Here is a 21,454-nt window from a genome sequence, read left to right as displayed (position 1 = left end):
GGGGAAACCCACAAAGAAAACATGAAATTGAGAATCAAACAGGGTTCTGTGATGTGTTTTTTGTGAAACAGGAAGGTACTATTGTTAAAACTGTTAAATCTAAAACGGACATAAACAACAACAGCCCATCTGTGTCGAACCAGGAAGGCACAGCCACAGAGAGTGTGCAGATAGTAGATATTCAAACTCCAGGACCTTCACAACCATCAGCAGCAGTATCAAACTCTCAGACATCCATAGATAAATTCGTTACAAAATATGATATGTTGAAAGCAGATGTATTGTGGGTATTGCATACCGTTTGCACACATCAATCCTTTAATTCCAATAAAAACATTACAAAGTTAATTCAGGTTATGTTCCTTGACAGTACCATAGCAAAGAAATTTTCTTGTGGAGACAGCATATGTGGCCATTATTGGGCTAACTGAACATTTCAAAACTTTACTTGATAGTTCTATAAGTGGACCGTACTCAGTGTCTTTTGATGAAAGTTTAAACAAGACCAATCCAAGCAAATGGAAAATGCATTTTTAAAGGAAACTAACATACGGTTCTCGGCCTTGAAAATGAAACTTTGGCCTTGAAAGGTTCTTGGAAAGTACTTGAATTTAAGTTTGAGATTTCTGTTTGTACCATGTATAGCCATATAAGGACAAATGCCCCGCCCCCTGGTGGCCATGTTTTTCAACCAACCAGCATCCTTTTCAAACTCATCCAAGATATTATTTGGATGAATCTTCTGACCAAGTTTCATGAAGATGGACAATAAATGTGGCCTCTAGAGAGTTAACAAAATTTTACTATAGCCATATACATGTATAGCCATAAGGAAAAAGCCTTGGCATCCATGTTTTTCAAGCAAACGTTACCATTTTTGAACTCATCCAAGATATAATTGAAACCAATCTTCTGACCAAATTTCATGAAGATTGGACAATAAATGTGGCCTCTAGAGTTTTAACAAGGCTTTACTATAGCCATATAAGGAAAAATGCCCAGCCCCCTGGCAGCCATGTTTTTCAACCAACCGGCATCATTTTCGAACCTTTCTAAGATATTATTGGGATAAATCTTCTGACCAAGTTTCATGAAGATCGGACAATAAATGTGGCCTCTAGAGAGTTAGCAAGATTTTACTATCGCCATTTATAGCCATATATGGAAAAATGCCCCGCCCCCTGGCGGCAATGTTTTTCAACCAGCCGGCATCACTTTGGAACTCGTCCAAGATATCATTGGGATGAATCTTCTGATCAAGTTTCATGAAGATCGGACAATAAATGTGGCCTCTAGAGAGTTAACAAGATTTTACTATAGCCATATATTGCCATATAAGGAAAAATGCCCCGCCCCTTGGCAGCCATGTGTTTCTAGCAAACGTTACCATTTTCAAACTCACCCAAGATATCATTGAGACCAATCTCCTGACCAAATTTCATGAAGATTGGACAATAAATGTGGCGTCTAGAGAGTGAACAAGATTTTACTATAGCCATATATAGCCATATAAAGAAAAATGCCCCGCCCCTTGGCAGCCATGCTTTTCAAGCAAATGTTACCATTTTCGAACTCATCCAAGATATCATTGAGACCAATCTTCTGACCAAATTTCATGAAGATTGGACAATAAATGTGGCCTCTAGAGAGTGAACAAGGCAAATGTTGACGTCGCACAAAGGACAACGCACGATGGACAAAAGGGGATCACAAAAGCTCACCATGAGCACGTTGTGCTCAGGTGAGCTAATAAACATTATATGTAAAATAAACATCTGTTAAACAAGAGGACCGCATAACGGGTGCCACGCTCGGCTGCAAAAGCTGGTCAGAATTATTATTTTTTTAGAGGTCAGTGACCTTGACCTTTGACCTAGTGACCCAAAATGGGTGTGACGTGTAGAACTCATCAAGGTGCATCTACATATTAAGTTTCAAAGTTGTAGGTGGAATCACTTTGATTTTAGAGGCAATGTTAAGGTTTTTGTTAAAGTTTTATATTAGAGGTCACAGTGACCTTGCCCTTTGACCTAGTGACCCATAAATGGGTGTGGCATGTAGAACTCATCAAGGTGCAACTACATATTAAGTTTCAAAGTTGTAGGTGAAAGCACTTTGATTTTAGAGCCTATGTTAAAGTTTGATATTAGAGGTCACAATGACCTTGACCTAGTGACCCAAAGATGGGTGTGGCATGTAGAACTCATCAAGGTGCATCTACATATGAAGTTTCAAAGTTGTAGGTGGAAGCACTTTGATTTTAGAGCCAATGTTAAGGTTTTAGCACGACGCCTACGGCGGACACGCTGGCTATGACAATAGCTCGGGTTTTCTCCGAAAACAGCCTCGCTAAAAATCACATTAAAATAACTGGTTAAAGAATCACTAGTTTATTAGTTTCAAATTTTATTATAATTACCTGTCTATTCCAGTAGATAAATACTAAAGCTTCTAATGAATGATTGTAACATTTTGGCCGTGCTGTGTGAAAAGGGGGTTAAATGCATGTGCGTAGTGTTGACTCAGACTGAACAGGCTTATCAGGGACGACACTTTCCGCTTTAATGATATTTTTCTTTTACAGAAAGTCTCTTCTTCGCAAAAATCTTTTTCATGGGCAAACTGCACAGGCTAATCTCGGACGGCACTTTACGCAAATGCATTAAACCCCCTTTTCAAAGAGCACGGCCCATATATAATAGAACTGGAGACATGTTGGCTTTGTTGCAAGAATTTACAACCATAGTTTAACAATTACATGAGGTAAGCAGAAGGCTCTGATAATAATAACAAAAGATCACTGCTCAATTTTCAGAACAGCTCTTTCAGAGTTTCTGAGACAAAAATACGTACATGTATCACAGAAATAAATGCAAAGATACTGAACTACTGTATCTATACAGCATGTCCATCAAGCATATCTGAATCAATTTAAGCTTTAAATGATTTAAATCAATTTTATTAAGCCTCACAGTTTTCTTTAACCCTTAAAGCGCTGGAGCTGAATTTTAAAGGCCTTTGCAAACAGTTTGGATCCAGATGAGACGCCACAGAACGTGGCGTCTCATCTGGATCCAAACTGTTTGCTATTCTGATAGTATTCTTTGAAAAAAATCGAAGAAAATGCTAATTTTAGAAATTCTGCAGACGACATTTTAGCAGAAGACAAATTACCCAGCATGCAAAGGGTTAATTATTTGATTTTGCAGATTTCCTTAATTTTTTGTGTCTTTATTGCAATTCTGAGGTGCTCATTCTATACAGTAACCAGCAGAAAATCCACTGTAACCGAGTCATCAGGTTATTTAGGCATTATGAGTCAATCGACAGACAAGAAACATATATGTGAATAATTGCTAAAAAGGATAACAAATAGTCGAATGAAGTTATTGCAGTCAGAAAGTATTCCAGAAAAGACCTCACTTCATCAAGGTATCATCGTAAAATTTCTGAAATCTCTAGTTGGGTGCTACTGCTGTCTGTGGATGTTACGTTTCAACGCTGCGGATGTTATACGGAGTTTTGCTTTATGATTTCCTGTCTCGATGACTCTGCGCTGGGCACTCAGTGGCGCATGACCTTTGAACCCACTGACCTGGAAAATAGTGCTTGCATCATTGGAGATTGTGTAATTTCTGAGTGATCTCGAACAAAGATGCACATTTAATATTTAGTAATACACACATGTATCTAAATAATATTAATAGCTGCATGGAAAATAACCAATAAATAAAGCATAACAAACTATATAAATTTAGTTTATTTATGATTGTTTTGTATTCAGTAAATAAGTCAAAGGTAAAAACTAACTAGCATGTGAAAAGAGGTGCTCTTTACATCAGAAAATGAATGTGCTTGTGTCAGAAGAAGCTAAACTTTGTATCATAAAAACTTAAGTTTATAGAAAAGATATGCATTGCTAAACAAGTAAGATTGTCTTAACTAAGCATTTCCATGAGGTTTTGTGACCTTGGCCTTTAAAAGGACACAGTACTTGTACACAGCACTTTTTTTGTAAATTACTTTGAAAATTGCATGATGAATGATGAAGTTTAAGTCCAGACATACTGGACATTTGACCTTTTAAGTGTGATTTGACCTTTGAGTAAGGAAAGATGTTGTAAAGAGGACAAGCACTGTGTACATGGTAAGCATTTGTACAAAGGTATTGTAATATTGCATGATGGATGATGAACATGCTGTCTGGGCAAGCTGTATAATGCTCAAATATGACCATTGCCCTCAAAGTGTGACATACAATTTGGAGATAGGAAGACTGTTTCCGAATGTTGAACATTTGTTGTACATGTTTAATGGCCAATATTGACCTTTTGCCTTAATTAAGTGCGACCTTGACTATTGTGTTAGGGAGACAGATACTACAGGTGGCATGAAGAAATTTTTTATTAAATTATTTATAAATTGCATCATGAATGAAGAAGTTACGATCCTGGCTAGCTGTTTTATAGCAAATTTCAACATGCGACCTTGAAGTGTAACCTTGACTTTCGAGGCAGGGAGAATGGCATTACACACAATTTGTCTTTTTATGGTGGATTTGTTGCAAAACATTTTAAAATTGCCAGATGAATTTCTATGAAGTCCAGACAAGCTGATTGATGGCTTTATTAATTTTGTACTCTAAGTGTGACCATGACCTTCCGTTACACGCCATAACCATGAGGTCATTTGTGGTAAGTTATTTTTTATAAGTGCATAACGATTAACAAAGTTACAGTCATGGACAAGCTGTTTCATGGTTAAATTTGACACTTGACCTCTAAGATTGACCTAGACCTTTGTGGAAGAGAGATGTTTTTTAAACGTTGCCCATTGTTTTAGGATGGTGGTCATATGCAGTAATTTGTTAAAAACTATATAGTAATTTGTTTAAAACTATATAGTTATTTGTTTAAAACTATATGATGAATGAAAAAGACACAGTCCGGACAAACTTGGAAGCAAGTTGCACACATGCACATTAATTTTAACATTGTGACTGCTATATCAAGCTTTCCTAAAGTGGGCTCCACAAAAAATGCATTGATAACAGGTTAATCCAGTCGTGAATAAGCAAAAAATCAAAATGATTAATTTATGTGATCTGTAAACGGTGAACATAAAAGTCAATTTATTGCAATTATTTAAAATTATTAACTATTAATGCATAATGATTAAGTTTGTACAATGTATGTTTGTACATTGGACATACAACTTACTTATGGCCAGTAAAAACTGCTTATTAGTTATAACTTAACAATAAATATTTTCTAAATCCACCATGAATGTTTGAGGTAACACAGTTAGCATACATGGTGCATGATACATTTGTAGGAAGAATTGAACACTTTTTTGTAAGGAAATCAACCAGGGTGGTTATTGTGTCGAAGCAAACAAGATAGAGTACCTCCTGAAAACTTTTGCAAATCAACTGAATGATCATAAACCCTGACTTAATGAGGCTTATGCCTCTACTATGAAAAATGTGCTTACATTTTGGGATCTTTACTCTCATATAAAATTAAATAGTTTTTGTTTTTAATTATCAATCTGATTTAATTTTAACATAGTTTTCATGAATCAGAAACCAAAATATACATTTTCATGTCAGAGACTTTCATTAAAGAATGCTTCAATATGCGTGCTTCAAATAGCACATCATAGCAAAGTGTTTTGTGTAATTTGTATATTTTGTTTTAGTACTGTATGTGATTTATGATCATTAATGAACAGTCAAACATTGGTAACTTGACCCATGATCAACTTTTGAATTACAAATTCAAATTACAAAAGTTTGACCGCTTAATGCAGAATAGTGAAAACAGAGGAGCATTAAATTGTAGGGTTTATTTGCCCTTACCAACAGATCAATGGTAAGTCACTCTGGGAAGCTGGAATAATGGAAACCAGAATATCCCACAGTAAACAGACTGTGCAATTTATGGAAAATTAGAAGGTTGTCACAGACACTGATGCCCCCACAACAGATATTTGTACACACATAATCAGCCACAACAGGTCGCATTTAAAAGGTCTTTCAGCTATGAAAGTTGAAACAAAACAAACCAAGTAGTTACAGTTTAATAAGTCAAAAACACAAAACATTGGGACTATATATTCTAAAGGAGAAAGAGACAGTTTTGAAATGCTTCTATTATTAACTTGCAATCTGATTTCTTATTCCAAAAAGATTTATAATTCTACAATAACAATACACGTGTATAATATTGATCTAAATTATTAATTGATGGTAGAATTTAAATGGCAAATATTTTGGCTCACTCATCTTGATTCATGCCAATTATATGTTTAAATTATCCATTGATATTTTAAATAAGTTTCCACTGACATATAACTAACTGGGATTTCTAAGAATACAAAATAAAAGAAAATGCAAGCAGATTGATTCACACACATATAATTACCATTCAAAAACTGAATTTCTGCAAATTCAGAGCAAAAACGTTGCCAGCACCACAACACAACAGAAAAGAATCTGATATGATAAACATGAAACAATATTCAATGTGTGCACTAGTAATATCATGCAAAACTGTTTTAATATTAGGCTCAAGACGTGTTTTGTGCATAAAGTTTTATGTTAAAAAAATGCTTATAATAACAACAGTGTGAATCACCCCCCATCACCAACTTCCCCGTCCCCTTCAGTACATGAATAATACTGATTTTGCAGTAACCCCTATCACTTTTTGTGCCCCTTTCACACCCTCCCCTAACACACACCCCAACTGTGACCCTAGCCTAGTGCACAACATACTGTAATTACTCTAAGTTTTTGGACACCTTCTTTTTAGCCCGTAAAAAAAGTGACTAATTGACAGCAGATTTTCCTTTATTATTATAATCACTATAAATTCTAAGACATTTATTAAGACAGTTACATTTGATCAGAATATTTGTTAATCCATTGACACATAAGACATGTTTTTTAGCCAAATTACAGCCATACATACTGGCAGAATTATGCATTGGATGATTACATTTTTTATAATTGGGTTAAAAGGCATCTTTAACAGTTAAACACAATGATGTCATACTTATCTATTTGTTCTAATAAATTCGCCGAAGATGCATGGCAATAATGGAATAAATTATTTGTAACATAGCTTACCAAAATATATACATTCATTCTATGTTCATGTCAAATTTCTAATGCGATAAGATTTTTTTTTCATCTTTTAAACCTTATTATAATAAGAGGCTTTTTAAGTATCAAGTAAAAAAAACAAAAGTGTCTTGAATAACTCTGTTATGGCACATTTCTAAAATGATTCCCAAGTTTTAAAAATTGTTTAAGAGTAAGTAGCAGAAAGTGTTTACATTTTCCTCATGGATATTATGGAGTTATGACCATTCAATTGTGATTTTTCACTTAAGTGTTAACCATGACTGTATCTCAGAACATTTGGAGATGCGTGTTTAATTTTAGGTCATGTGAGTCTAATGGACTGGTTACAGTAGGCTCCGATAGTAGTTTGCAATATTTTAAGGTGTTAAATACAATGACTCAAGAATAAAACATCAAAATCATTATAAGCACTGTTAATTTTAGTTGAAGTTCAATAACAATATGTTTCCTTCAATAATAATATATTTATACTAAAGTGTATCAAACGCTTAATTTTTTACTTTGTGGTCAAAGTTCAACCTTGGAGTATTGTGATGCAAAAGGAATCATCAAACATTTGAAGTAATTCTAAATTAATTTCAAACATAGAAATTTATACTTTACGAAATGGCATTCTAAAGCACGCACACCTTATGACTTGGTATTTACAAGAACAAATAATTTGTAAGTGTCCAAAAACTTAGAGTAATTTCTGTAACTATCTTACTGTTTCTTCATTGGCTACTGCATTGGCTACTGCAGTTTCATTCTCCATAGGCTAGCATTAAGAACAGATCAGTTGAATCAAAAGTACAAACAAAGTGTTCAAAAAAATAATGCTGGAAATGTCTGTGATCTGTTTGAAGCAAATAATAAGTCAGTTTTTCATTCAAGACAGTTTGTGATTTAATTAAATCTAATAAAAGGCAATCTTTCGAATACATCACATCATTTTGTATGCACAAAGTTAACTACTTACAACTGCAACCTCTTATTTGCTCTTGTTTTTTAAAATTTAAATTCAATTACAACCAAACATATAACCCATTGTGTATTAAGTGATAAAACACACCGGTATATTGTTATCGGAATAATGACTGTTATATGTGAACATCAGATCAACGATTTGTGCAAGATTATGGGTAATTTTCACATGTTAAAATTAACAAACAAAGGTTAAACAAACGTAAATGCATTCTAGAAAATGACTGAATAGAAACAAAGCGAACATAAACGGAGCAGTCTTGAGAATTTACCTTCCCGTCTGCATTAAGAAAAGATGACCTCTAAAAATATATGCAGAAAATAGTTCTTGAAAAATAGGCAATTCTAAGAATATGTTAAGTCATTTATTTCTGTTGAAAATTAATTATTAATCTATAATCTGTTATTTTGTCCAACCAAGATGCAAATCAACATTTCATGTGTGTCTTTTCTCTGATTACTTGTAAATTTAATTTTTGAATTTTTTGCTCATTACGCTTAATTAAGTGGATGACTTTGAATAAGTAAAATAGTTGTGTAATTAAGTGCAGTCAAAAATTCAAACACCAAGTGGTAAGGAAGAGTGAAAAACATATGAATGAACATTAACAAATTTAATTGCAGTTACAGTGAAATTAGCACTTTCAGTAAAAGGAACAAATAATTGATGTTAAACAGTGAATTTCAGTGAAATAACTGCAACAAAAATAGTACAACTTAGAGCTTAATTGATACTTCATACATTGTAGATTATCATGTGTTTGCCAATTTGGGCTTTATGATAACGATACATATTTTAAAGTGTGTTGTAATAAGTAACTATAAAGCTACTACGACTACACATTGCACTAATGTTTAATTAACTGGGACATGCAGTCACTCTGCTCAATGGGATGTCCAAACATTGCATACACAATGCATAAACATTTTGAAACAGCTCATAAAAACCTGGTTTATTACATGCAAAAAATCAGATTTTGTGATTTAAAAATGAATGACAAAAAGCTGCATTATTGTTTGCCAACTTTTTGTTTCCAACACACCATGCCGATTTTTTTAATTACTGAAAGGCAGACACAATTAATCATGGCTGTTTGAAATATATCATCACAGCATACTTACATGAGCAACATTCCGTTGCTGTTGTTGCTGATGATGAAGATGTTGTTGCTGTTGTTGATGATTAAAATTGGGTGCAAGGGCTGGAGACCCATCAGCTGGTATAGTACCCTCAGTTACTGAAAAACACAAACATTCAAAATTGAAGTATGTAGTTGATTCTACCAAAATGTAACCATTTTATTTGCATCAATGTATTAAAGAAAACTACATTTTAGTATATTCTTCCTAATATCCTGCATTTAGATCCAATAGGATCTCGGCACTGTTACCAGTGTGTTGTTTTTCATTGAGTCTGTACCAAACAAATAGGTTATGCCTTGTTGATGATGTTAACATACACAAATTAAAAAAAAAAAGCGTTAAAAGCGTAGCAGAAGCTTTAATGCATTTTAAGGGCCTCTGCATATGACTAATATAAATTAACTTTACAATAAATATTTGTTGTCACTGTTATACCATAAAACCATATCTACAATAAAACAGCAAAAAAAAAAGATTTGTTATAGTTCAGTGTACCCCAATTTTTCACCTGTAAAGGACATCATTAATCAAAAGGCTAAACGGCCTAGCATTTTTAGTACATTTCTTCTGGACAATACACCTTTTTTTCACCATAACACACTTCCTTTGATCAATAACCACACTGCTATAATAGGCTGAAAAGGGAATTCTTATGCTATAGGGCAGTGTTATGACCACATGAAACGTTACCTTGTAGTTGTTCAATCAGCCGATCTAGGGACTGTAAGTTATGACCACATGAAACGTTACCTTGCAGTTGTTCATTCAGCCGATCTAGGGACTGTAAGTTATGACCACATGAAACGTTACCTTGCAGTTGTTCATTCAGCCGATCTAGGGACTGTAAGTTATGGCCACATGAAACGTTACCTTGCAGTTGTTCATTCAGCCGATCTAGGGACTGTAAGTTATGACCACATGAAACGTTACCTTGTAGTTGTTCATTCAGCCGATCTAGGGACTGTAAGTTATGACCACATGAAACGTTACCTTGTAGTTGTTCATTCAGCCGATCTAGGGACTGTAAGTTATGACCACATGAAACGTTACCTTGCAGTTGTTCATTCAGCCGATCTAGGGACTGTAAGTTATGACCACATGAAACGTTACCTTGCAGTTGTTCATTCAGCCGATCTAGGGACTGTAAGTTATGACCACATGAAACGTTACCTTGCAGTTGTTCATTCAGCCGATCTAGGGACTGTAAGTTATGACCACATGAAACGTTACCTTGCAGTTGTTCATTCAGCCGATCTAGGGACTGTAAGTTATGACCACATGAAACGTTACCTTGCAGTTGTTCATTCAGCCGATCTAGGGACTGTAAGTTATGACCACATGAAACGTTACCTTGTAGTTGTTCATTCAGCCGATCTAGGGACTGTAAGTTATGACCACATGAAACGTTACCTTGCAGTTGTTCATTCAGCCGATCTAGGGACTGTAAGTTATGACCACATGAAACGTTACCTTGCAGTTGTTCATTCAGCCGATCTAGGGACTGTAAGTTATGACCACATGAAACGTTACCTTGTAGTTGTTCATTCAGCCGATCTAGGGACTGTAAGTTATGACCACATGAAACGTTACCTTGTAGTTGTTCATTCAGCCGATCTAGGGACTGTAAGTTATGACCACATGAAACGTTACCTTGTAGTTGTTCATTCAGCCGATCTAGGGACTGTAAGTTATGACCACATGAAACGTTACCTTGCAGTTGTTCATTCAGCCGATCTAGGGACTGTAAGTTATGACCACATGAAACGTTACCTTGTAGTTGTTCATTCAGCCGATCTAGGGACTGTAAGTTATGACCACATGAAACGTTACCTTGCAGTTGTTCATTCAGCCGATCTAGGGACTGTAAGTTATGACCACATGAAACGTTACCTTGCAGTTGTTCATTCAGCCGATCTAGGGACTGTAAGTTATGACCACATGAAACGTTACCTTGCAGTTGTTCATTCAGCCGATCTAGGGACTGTAAGTTATGACCACATGAAACGTTACCTTGCAGTTGTTCATTCAGCCGATCTAGGGACTGTAAGTTATGACCACATGAAACGTTACCTTGCAGTTGTTCATTCAGCCGATCTAGGGACTGTAAGTTATGACCACATGAAACGTTACCTTGTAGTTGTTCATTCAGCCGATCTAGGGACTGTAAGTTATGACCACATGAAACGTTACCTTGTAGTTGTTCATTCAGCCGATCTAGGGACTGTAAGTTATGACCACATGAAACGTTACCTTGTAGTTGTTCATTCAGCCGATCTAGGGACTGTAAGTTATGACCACATGAAACGTTACCTTGTAGATGTTCATTCAGCCGATCTAGGGACTGTAAGTTATGACCACATGAAACGTTACCTTGCAGTTGTTCATTCAGCCGATCTAGGGACTGTAAGTTATGACCACATGAAACGTTACCTTGCAGTTGTTCATTCAGCCGATCTAGGGACTGTAAGTTATGACCACATGAAACGTTACCTTGTAGTTGTTCATTCAGCCGATCTAGGGACTGTAAGTTATGACCACATGAAACGTTACCTTGTAGTTGTTCATTCAGCCGATCTAGGGACTGTAAGTTATGACCACATGAAACGTTACCTTGTAGTTGTTCATTCAGCCGATCTAGGGACTGTAAGTTATGACCACATGAAACGTTACCTTGTAGTTGTTCATTCAGCCGATCTAGGGACTGTAAGTTATGACCACATGAAACGTTACCTTGTAGATGTTCATTCAGCCGATCTAGGGACTGTAAGTTATGACCACATGAAACGTTACCTTGCAGTTGTTCATTCAGCCGATCTAGGGACTGTAAGTTATGACCACATGAAACGTTACCTTGCAGTTGTTCATTCAGCCGATCTAGGGACTGTAAGTTATGACCACATGAAACGTTACCTTGTAGTTGTTCATTCAGCCGATCTAGGGACTGTAAGTTATGACCACATGAAACGTTACCTTGTAGTTGTTCATTCAGCCGATCTAGGGACTGTAAGTTATGACCACATGAAACGTTACCTTGTAGTTGTTCATTCAGCCGATCTAGGGACTGTAAGTTATGACCACATGAAACGTTACCTTGCAGTTGTTCATTCAGCCGATCTAGGGACTGTAAGTTATGACCACATGAAAAGTTACCTTGTAGTTGTTCATTCAGCCGATCTAGGGACTGTAAGTTATGACCACATGAAACGTTACCTTGCAGTTGTTCATTCAGCCGATCTAGGGACTGTAAGTTATGACCACATGAAACGTTACCTTGCAGTTGTTCATTCAGCCGATCTAGGGACTGTAAGTTATGACCACATGAAACGTTACCTTGCAGTTGTTCATTCAGCCGATCTAGGGACTGTAAGTTATGACCACATGAAACGTTACCTTGCAGTTGTTCATTCAGCCGATCTAGGGACTGTAAGTTATGACCACATGAAACGTTACCTTGCAGTTGTTCATTCAGCCGATCTAGGGACTGTAAGTTATGACCACATGAAACGTTACCTTGCAGTTGTTCATTCAGTCGATCTAGGGACTGTAAGTTATGACCACATGAAACGTTACCTTGCAGTTGTTCATTCAGTCGATCTAGGGACTGTAAGTTATGACCACATGAAACGTTACCTTGTAGTTGTTCATTCAGCCGATCTAGGGACTGTAAGTTATGACCACATGAAACGTTACCTTGTAGTTGTTCATTCAGCCGATCTAGGGACTGTAAGTTATGACCACATGAAACGTTACCTTGCAGTTGTTCATTCAGCCGATCTAGGGACTGTAAGTTATGACCACATGAAACGTTACCTTGCAGTTGTTCATTCAGCCGATCTAGGGACTGTAAGTTATGACCACATGAAACGTTACCTTGCAGTTGTTCATTCAGCCGATCTAGGGACTGTAAGTTATGACCACATGAAACGTTACCTTGTAGTTGTTCATTCAGCCGATCTAGGGACTGTAAGTTATGACCACATGAAACGTTACCTTGCAGTTGTTCATTCAGTCGATCTAGGGACTGTAAGTTATGACCACATGAAACGTTACCTTGTAGTTGTTCATTCAGCCGATCTAGGGACTGTAAGTTATGACCACATGAAACGTTACCTTGTAGTTGTTCATTCAGCCGATCTAGGGACTGTAAGTTATGACCACATGAAACGTTACCTTGTAGTTGTTCATTCAGCCGATCTAGGGACTGTAAGTTATGACCACATGAAACGTTACCTTGTAGTTGTTCATTCAGCCGATCTAGGGACTGTAAGTTATGACCACATGAAACGTTACCTTGCAGTTGTTCATTCAGCCGATCTAGGGACTGTAAGTTATGACCACATGAAACGTTACCTTGCAGTTGTTCATTCAGCCGATCTAGGGACTGTAAGTTATGACCACATGAAACGTTACCTTGCAGTTGTTCATTCAGCCGATCTAGGGACTGTAAGTTATGACCACATGAAACGTTACCTTGCAGTTGTTCATTCAGCCGATCTAGGGACTGTAAGTTATGACCACATGAAACGTTACCTTGTAGTTGTTCATTCAGCCGATCTAGGGACTGTAAGTTATGACCACATGAAACGTTACCTTGTAGTTGTTCATTCAGCCGATCTAGGGACTGTAAGTTATGACCACATGAAACGTTACCTTGCAGTTGTTCATTCAGCCGATCTAGGGACTGTAAAAGGCGTTGCTCCTCTATAGACAATGCAGACTTCACTGAAAACATAAACATCAGTTTACAAAATCAACATTTTTTGACAAGAAATATACATATTATAAAATCCAATTAATTTAGTTTTTTACAAATTGAAAGGACATTTGATTATCTCAGCCCTGTCAAATGTTTTACAAAAGGTCATCATTCAAATATGGCAAGGATATTTAATTATCAGAGGGCACTAAAATATTTTCTACAAAAGATGATCAATAAAATATTGTCATGCAAAAATTTCATTCCACCATAAAATAACAGTGCAAACTTTACTAACAAACACAATTGTCAGTAAAAAATAAGAGTCTATCTTAGAATAAACAGCCTTATAATACATGTTATTAATATCATCAATTTCTTCCTACAGTGATGAGAAAAAACATGTTCAAAATTTCAATTTAAACCAATTTTCCATGACACGCCTCAAAAGTTGTTTACTTTAGACCACTGATTAACCCTCTACCATTCAAAGACACATTTGCACCTCTTTAAGTCCATTAGAAAATCAAATTTAAAAAAAGACTTCTTAATAGATGTCAGTTTTAAAGGGTCAAACCCTAACATACCATCGAGCAGCAAGCAGCATAAAACCTGAAAAGCCTGCGAGTGACTCGCAGGCTTTTCTGGTTTTATGCTGGTTGGATATAGCTATTTTCGCTTTGCTTCTGAGAGGTAAAGGGTAACATCCTACCTTTAGGTGAGGGTCTCGCTGCGTTGAATGCCTGCTGCCTGGCTTGAGCCTCGTCTATTGCCTGCTGTATGCGACTCTCGGACACTGACTGCTCAGACAACTGTTCAGCCGTCAGAAATCCTGCCATACTCTCTGTCACTGTCACAAACACACACTGAGAATCAAAATATGGGCCTTGTTCTGGAAAAACTTGCCTTAATTAATATGCATAAAATGTTGTCCCAGATAAGCCTGTTTTTGACATTGAAAAAAAGCTAAAAAAGTGCCTAGAATTTTATCTGCAAGTTTATGTATGAACCAATAGCCTGTGCAGGCCAATCAGGGACGACGCTTTCGCCTTCCCTGGATCTTTGATTATAAGAAACCTCCTTTAAACCAAAAATTCGATTAAAGCAGAAAGTGTTGTCCCTGATAAGCCTGCACAGCCAGTAGGTTTAACAGCATCAGTGCAATGAGCTTGTATAATCCCTTCTGGCATACTAAGGACAATTTGTCCATTCATATCTCTGAGAATTATTGTCAATATAGGCCAATTATCATACTTTTTGTCATTTTTTTGATGAGTTTGACCATCAAGTTCAATTTGTTTTAAACAAAAGCTTTTTTGAGTTTTGAGTCTTACTCTACCCCGAGTTTTAGGAGGATTATGTGCATATTCTTATACCTGATTGCTTGTGAGCTGATGGACATTATCAATACTTAGCTAAGTGAATACTCAAATCTCATCGTCTGAGCTAAGAAAAAAAGAGAATGTTCATGATACCAGGGCTCGACATTAACTTTTGAAGCCACTTGTCCGGTCGGACAAGTAGACCATAATTTCACTTGTCCTGACCAAAAAGCAACTTGTCCTGACCATTATGTCCGGACCAAAAAGCAACTTGTCCTGACCATTATATCTTATTCTGCTCAGTACTTTGCAAAATAATGAAATAATACAAAATGCTCAAATCATAAAGACTTGAATCATTCAAAATACATGTAAACATAATTGGAGGCAATTTCAATACAAAAAGAACTGACTAGAATAACAGGAAAACTCAAGATTATTGATTTTTAAACATTATACAAAGCCATAATACCTGACAAAAACTTGTGTGTTGCCAACATCAAACGGAAAATGTTAAAAGTGATGTATATGTACAGTACTTAACTGATATTTAAAAAAAAACAAATCATTCTATACATAGAGAGGACGTCACTTCGTTAATTGTCTGTATGATCGGTGTGTACCGGTGTCGTAAAAAGCATATTCTTTACAAGGGAGAATATTCTTGTTATCTTGGCAAAGAAAAAAATGTTAAGGGTTGCTTCCCTTGTGAACAGTACAGTGTAGTACATGTATCACATGGAACTATCGGAATATCTCGGGCTTCGACGATTAAACACATACAAAATATCCTCGGAAAAGTTGAGTGATATCTCCACAGAAATAATGGCTTTAATAAGGCAATTTTTCTAAGTTATACAATAATAATGACCACTTGTCCCGTCGGACTAACAAATTCTTTATTTACTTGTCCGGACTAACAATTTGGTTGTCCCGGACAGTCGGACTACCTTTAATGTCGAGCCCTGGATACTTGGCCATTAATGGCCAATTGACATTTCCGATATGTACATTGATTCTATAAATAAAGTGGACAATTTTCCCACACATGTTAAAAAACTTCCAACATTATCTACTCACCATCCGTGCCATTTTGTAAGACAACATTTGTAGACTGAGGTTCATTCTGGCTCTGAACAGGGGCCTGAAACACCGTATACCCCTGCTGCATCTGACGTGACTTCAAACTGTTGGGATTTGGCTGCTGTTTGCGCTGCTGCAGCAAACCGTAGCGTCGAGTGTAAGAATTGCTTGCGCTGTCCAGGGAATTCTGCCTGCGTATCATAGGACCCCCACCCGGCTGGTTGGCTGCCACACGAGTCAAGCTGTTAAACTGGCCTAAAGCATTCCCGTCTATGTAAGTGTGAGCGACTGGGGCGGCCTGCCTTGGGCCAACGTGTTGACCTTCTGAGGTTGGTCCCTTCTCGGGGGTTGCAGAAGAATTTCTGCTGTGAAGACAAGTCCGTAACTTATCCCACAGAAAGTTGATCTCATCGTCTGTTGGTGTTCTATCAATCCTCAAACCATTGTCATCATACACAGCATCTTCATATTTGGAATTAGTTGTCGCCTGTACAGGCCCATTGACACTCCCCTGAGGCATAGAGCCCTGAGCCGGCCCCGTTTTGTAACCTCCATTGTACAGAAACGGGGCACTTTCACTTCTAGGCATGACAACACTTGACACAGCGTAGTTCACTTTTTGCTGGACCTCTGGGCGGGCATAGTTCGTTGATGAGGTGTAAACACTTACTGGTACCACGGTCAAAGCAGTCTGATTAGCTCGTGCCATAGCTGGCACCTTTTCTATAAAATTGCTATTGACAACCGTGAATTTCTCATTTCCAGCTAAAGGGTCACCGTTTTGTGTCCCCTGGGTGATAATGTGTGCCGCAGCCTGGGGTTTCACAATTTGCATCTTTGGGGGTCGGGGTATTGTGCTTGTGCGCTGGTTGGAACTTGTGGCGCGAGGAGGTTTGCCATCCGTCTTGGAGCCATTAATTTTCGGTGTTACTGCGGAAACTGGCCGAGGTGGCTTATCAATACCACTGTCTGTAATAATAAATAAATATAAAATACATATAAATATACTAGTATAATATGACAAAAACATGCATATACAATATTAAACATACACGTAACAGGATTATTTTCATATTTTCAATATGAATTTATTATAAAATCTTAAAAACTAATATTAGACTGAGTGACTGAAATACCGGTATCATAACAGCATGACTTTTGATAGTTTATCCTAAGAACCAAATATGTCCCCTAATTTAGACTTTTTGTGTGTGTAACAATCCAATTGTGATACAATTGCCTACGTACCGTCTCGCTGAACAAACAATTTCTCATCTGACTCTATGTGTTCTGGCTCATCATCATAAGTCATGTCTGCAAACCTTACGTTCTTCTTAGATGGCTGAAACATAACAGAGACAATCGAAATAATATCTTCATACTATATCATGAATATTCAACATTACTTTTTAAATTAATAAATAATTGTCTTCAGATTTTTTTCACAATAACAAAGATTATTTTCGGCATACATATGCCACATTACATGCCACATTTTGCAAAATTGAAAATCTTTCATACCGGTAATGCAAAACGTTTTAATTTAATTTCTGTTAACAACGTTAAAATAAGCCTTTAGCTACCAGTAAATTATGTTTGAAATTTAAAACAAGCTTAACTAGAGTGTATTTTACAAGTGATAAAATAAAAAACATAACACTTGTGAATAAATGTGTTTCCAATTATATAAGTCTGTAGTTACATCAGCAAGCTTGAAATAAGCAAAGTACGACACCCATGTACTATAAATGCTGCATAATATGAAAGTGATCAAACGATTAAAACTAAATTGCTCCATGCCAGAATGGAAGAATGTTTAATCCATTGTCAAAAACAACTTAAATTATCATTATATTAAAATCATTAAAGATATATTCTGTACAAAATGCACAGACAGACACCCTCATACAAACACTATGAAATGACAATGCAATGAATTAGTTGAGTTGACCAAAAGCAGACTCTGCAGAACTAACTATGATCCAATTATTGTTGATTACAAGGGGCTGAATGCTCTGTCACAGACTCAATATTCACAGAATTTGTTTGCTAATACAAAATGAATCTATTATCCAACACCAAGGCCATTAATCACTGGCACCACCTCTTTTGGGAGATGAATTAATTAACAAGGTGGCGCTAAAGACTCCAAGCTTTGCTTATGTTTCAGAAGTCTAAAAGTTAAACATAACATTTAGTTCATCACCCAATCAACCTCCACTGACTATAAAAATACCATGCAGAAAAATTTGTTGTATTTAGTACTCAAACATAGCAAAAGTCTGTATTAGAAGCTACATCAGAACCGATCATTTGCTAAAAGGCAATTCATCTGGATTTATTTAATTATTAATGTGTAATATCATGGTTGATGTCTTGATGTCTTGGTGGATAAATATGCTTATAACATCCACTATTCCTCTTGCATGCTGTTAAATGTAATACTGTTAGGCAAAATTCATCCAAGTTGGCAGATTTCACATTGACTTGTGATAATTTAAGGCTTAGGGTCCACTTGGTTAATATTAATTTTGGACACAGGTGTAGGAATAATATGGTTGATATTATTAAGGGTGTCTGAGTACAGTTAAACGTTCTTTTGTTGTAAACAGCGAACTGTAGCCATGCAAAGATTTTCAATGTTATATCAATAATATGATTCAAGCACTTAGATGCCTTGAAACAAAATTGATGGAAACTCTGACATCATCATCACATGGAAATGTTGATAAATTAAAGTTTATAGTGATTATAAAATGAACATCAAAAGATGTAATCAACATTTTCTGAATAATACAAAAAAAACATGAAAAGTAAATGCAGAAATAAATTTAAGTCAAAAACCCACACAAGTGTTCATGCAGTAATGGTATTATATACTGGGTGAAAAGACCTGCAAAGCTGTTTCAAACCCACAGGTTAAATTGCAACTTTAAGAACTATCAAGATTTGCGTATTTTCGTATTTAAAGGGACCTTTTCACGTTTTGGTAAATTGACAAAATGGAAAAAAATGTCTCCGATTTGCAAATTTTCATTGTAGTTATGATATTTGTGAAGAAACAGTAATACTGAACATTTGCCATGCTCTAAAATATCCATTATATGCATCTTTTGACGATTTAAACACCTGAAAATTAAAACGCGTTGCAACGCAAAACGATTGAATAATTTGGAGAGTTCTGTTGTTGTCATTATATTTTGTGACACTACGAGGACTGCTAATATAAAGTGTAAAATGCGTCATTCATTGTAAGAGCACGGATGGCTGAGTTGTCTAAGCGTTAGACTTTTACTCCAGGGGTCAGTATTTCCAGCCCAGTTGAGGGTTACTTTTTGTTTCTTTCTTTAATGTTATTCTTGTTTTTTGCTTGAGCTTTTTAGATGCAATGTTAACATGTACCAATATAAAGCTATTAATGACAAACTTCAATATATGCCAAAATCTGTGAAAAGGTCCCTTTAAGAGCAAAAGAGGAACACAAAGCTATCTGTAATCTGAAAAATGCTTCATCCATTAGAACTACATTACCGTTACAAATTTCTTTCTATCTTGTTTGTTTTAATATAAATAGTTTGATAGCTCTTGATCCCTATCACACCTGGGTCATGCCTTGAAGCAACTTTCCAGTCTCAACTTACAAGTACACCTACCGATGGAGCTAGATTTTTTTTTCGTTCTTTTTCTCTTAACATCTGAGTAAAATTTTACTTCATGATTTTATGACAATAACTACACAGATGTAAAAACAGAAATAGAAATATGGCCAATACAGAAGCAGACTTACAAATTGTATATTGTCAAATGAAATCACCTTGTGAAATAACTCAATAAATATCTATAGCAAGTTAAGAATATAACTATATTTGTTTAGCCTTTATATAACAAAATACATATTAATATAATCTATATCATAAAATAAAACATAATATGTTAATTAATATATCAAAATGATAACTTCTTTATTCTTCTTACATGTACGCTGATATTTGCATCGTAATGTCTAATGGCACGCCTCATACATTCTCTAATGTCACGCTTCATACATTCTCTAATGGCACACCTCATATATTCTCTAATGGTATGCCTCATACATTGTCTAATGGCACGCCTCATACATTCTCTTATAGCAGGTCTCATACATTCTCTAATGGCATGTCTCATACATTCTCTAATGGTATGCCTCATACATTCTCTAATAGCATGTCTCATACATTCTCTAATGGCATGCTTCATACATTTTCTAATAGCACATATCATACAGTTTCTTATAGCACGCCTCATACTTTCTCTAATAGCACATCTCATACATTCTCTAATGGCACGTGTCATACATTCTCTAAAGGCATGTCTCATACATTCTCAAATGGTATGTCTCATATATTCTCTTATGGCAAGCCTCATACATTCTCTTATAGCACGTCTCATACATTTTCTAATAGAATACCTCATACATTCTCTAATAGCACGTCTCATACATTCTCTAATGGCACGTCTCATACATTTTTTTAATGGCACGTCTCATACATTTTCTAATAGCATGCCTAATAGATTCTCTAATGGCACACCTCATATATTCTCTTATGGCAGGTCTCATACATTCTCTAATGGCACACCTCATACATTCTCTTATGGAAGGTCTCATATATTCTCTAATGGCATGTCTCATAATTCTCTTATGGCAGGTCTCATATATTCTCTAATGGCAGGTCTCATATATTCTCTAATGGCAGGTCTCATATATTTTCTAATGGCATGTTTCATACATTCTCTAATGGCAGGCCTCATACATTCTCTAATGGCAGGTGTCATTCTCTAATGGCATGTCTCATACATTCTTTAATGGCAGGTCTCATATATTCTCTAATGGCAGGTCTCATATATCTTCTAATGGCAGGCCTCATATATTCTCTTATGGCAGGTCTCATTCTCTAATGGCATGTATTATACATTCTCTAATGGCAGGTCTCATATATTCTCTAATGGCAGGTCTCATATATTCTCTTATGGCAGGTCTCATATATTCTCTAATGGCAAGTCTCATATATTCTCTAATGGCACACCTCATACATTCTCTAATGGCATGCCTCATACATT

The 21,454-nt window shown here is 36.1% G+C and overlaps 1 protein-coding gene across 10 annotated transcripts in view; it reads right to left on the bottom strand.

Moving 5' to 3' along the window:
- Positions 1–817: 817 nt before the first annotated feature.
- LOC127853385 (putative mediator of RNA polymerase II transcription subunit 26) overlaps positions 818–21,454 on the bottom strand; it is a 38,310-nt gene continuing 17,673 nt past the window's right edge. The window contains exons 6-15 of one of the 10 annotated variants that reach the window (XM_052387881.1): positions 20,011–20,052; positions 17,606–17,699; positions 16,355–17,326; positions 14,665–14,802; positions 13,907–13,978; positions 9,236–9,351; positions 8,386–8,415; positions 6,426–6,443; positions 5,861–5,891; positions 3,494–3,595 (exon numbers count right to left, since the gene is read on the bottom strand). In XM_052387881.1, the coding sequence (XP_052243841.1) occupies positions 6,429–6,443; positions 8,386–8,415; positions 9,236–9,351; positions 13,907–13,978; positions 14,665–14,802; positions 16,355–17,326; positions 17,606–17,699; positions 20,011–20,052 (1,479 nt within the window). In that variant the 3' untranslated portion in view covers positions 3,494–3,595; positions 5,861–5,891; positions 6,426–6,428. Of the gene's footprint in view, positions 3,596–5,860; positions 5,892–6,425; positions 6,444–7,856; positions 7,908–8,385; positions 8,416–9,235; positions 9,352–13,906; positions 13,979–14,664; positions 14,803–16,354; positions 17,327–17,605; positions 17,700–20,010; positions 20,053–21,454 lie in introns of all 10 variants that reach the window. The other 9 variants (XM_052387880.1, XM_052387882.1, XM_052387885.1 and 6 more) reach the window with 9 other exon arrangements.

Source organism: Dreissena polymorpha, chromosome 12, assembly GCF_020536995.1.
Source record: "Dreissena polymorpha isolate Duluth1 chromosome 12, UMN_Dpol_1.0, whole genome shotgun sequence".
Taxonomy (NCBI): Eukaryota; Metazoa; Mollusca; class Bivalvia; order Myida; family Dreissenidae; genus Dreissena; species Dreissena polymorpha.
This window is presented reverse-complemented; position numbering and strand designations above follow the sequence as displayed.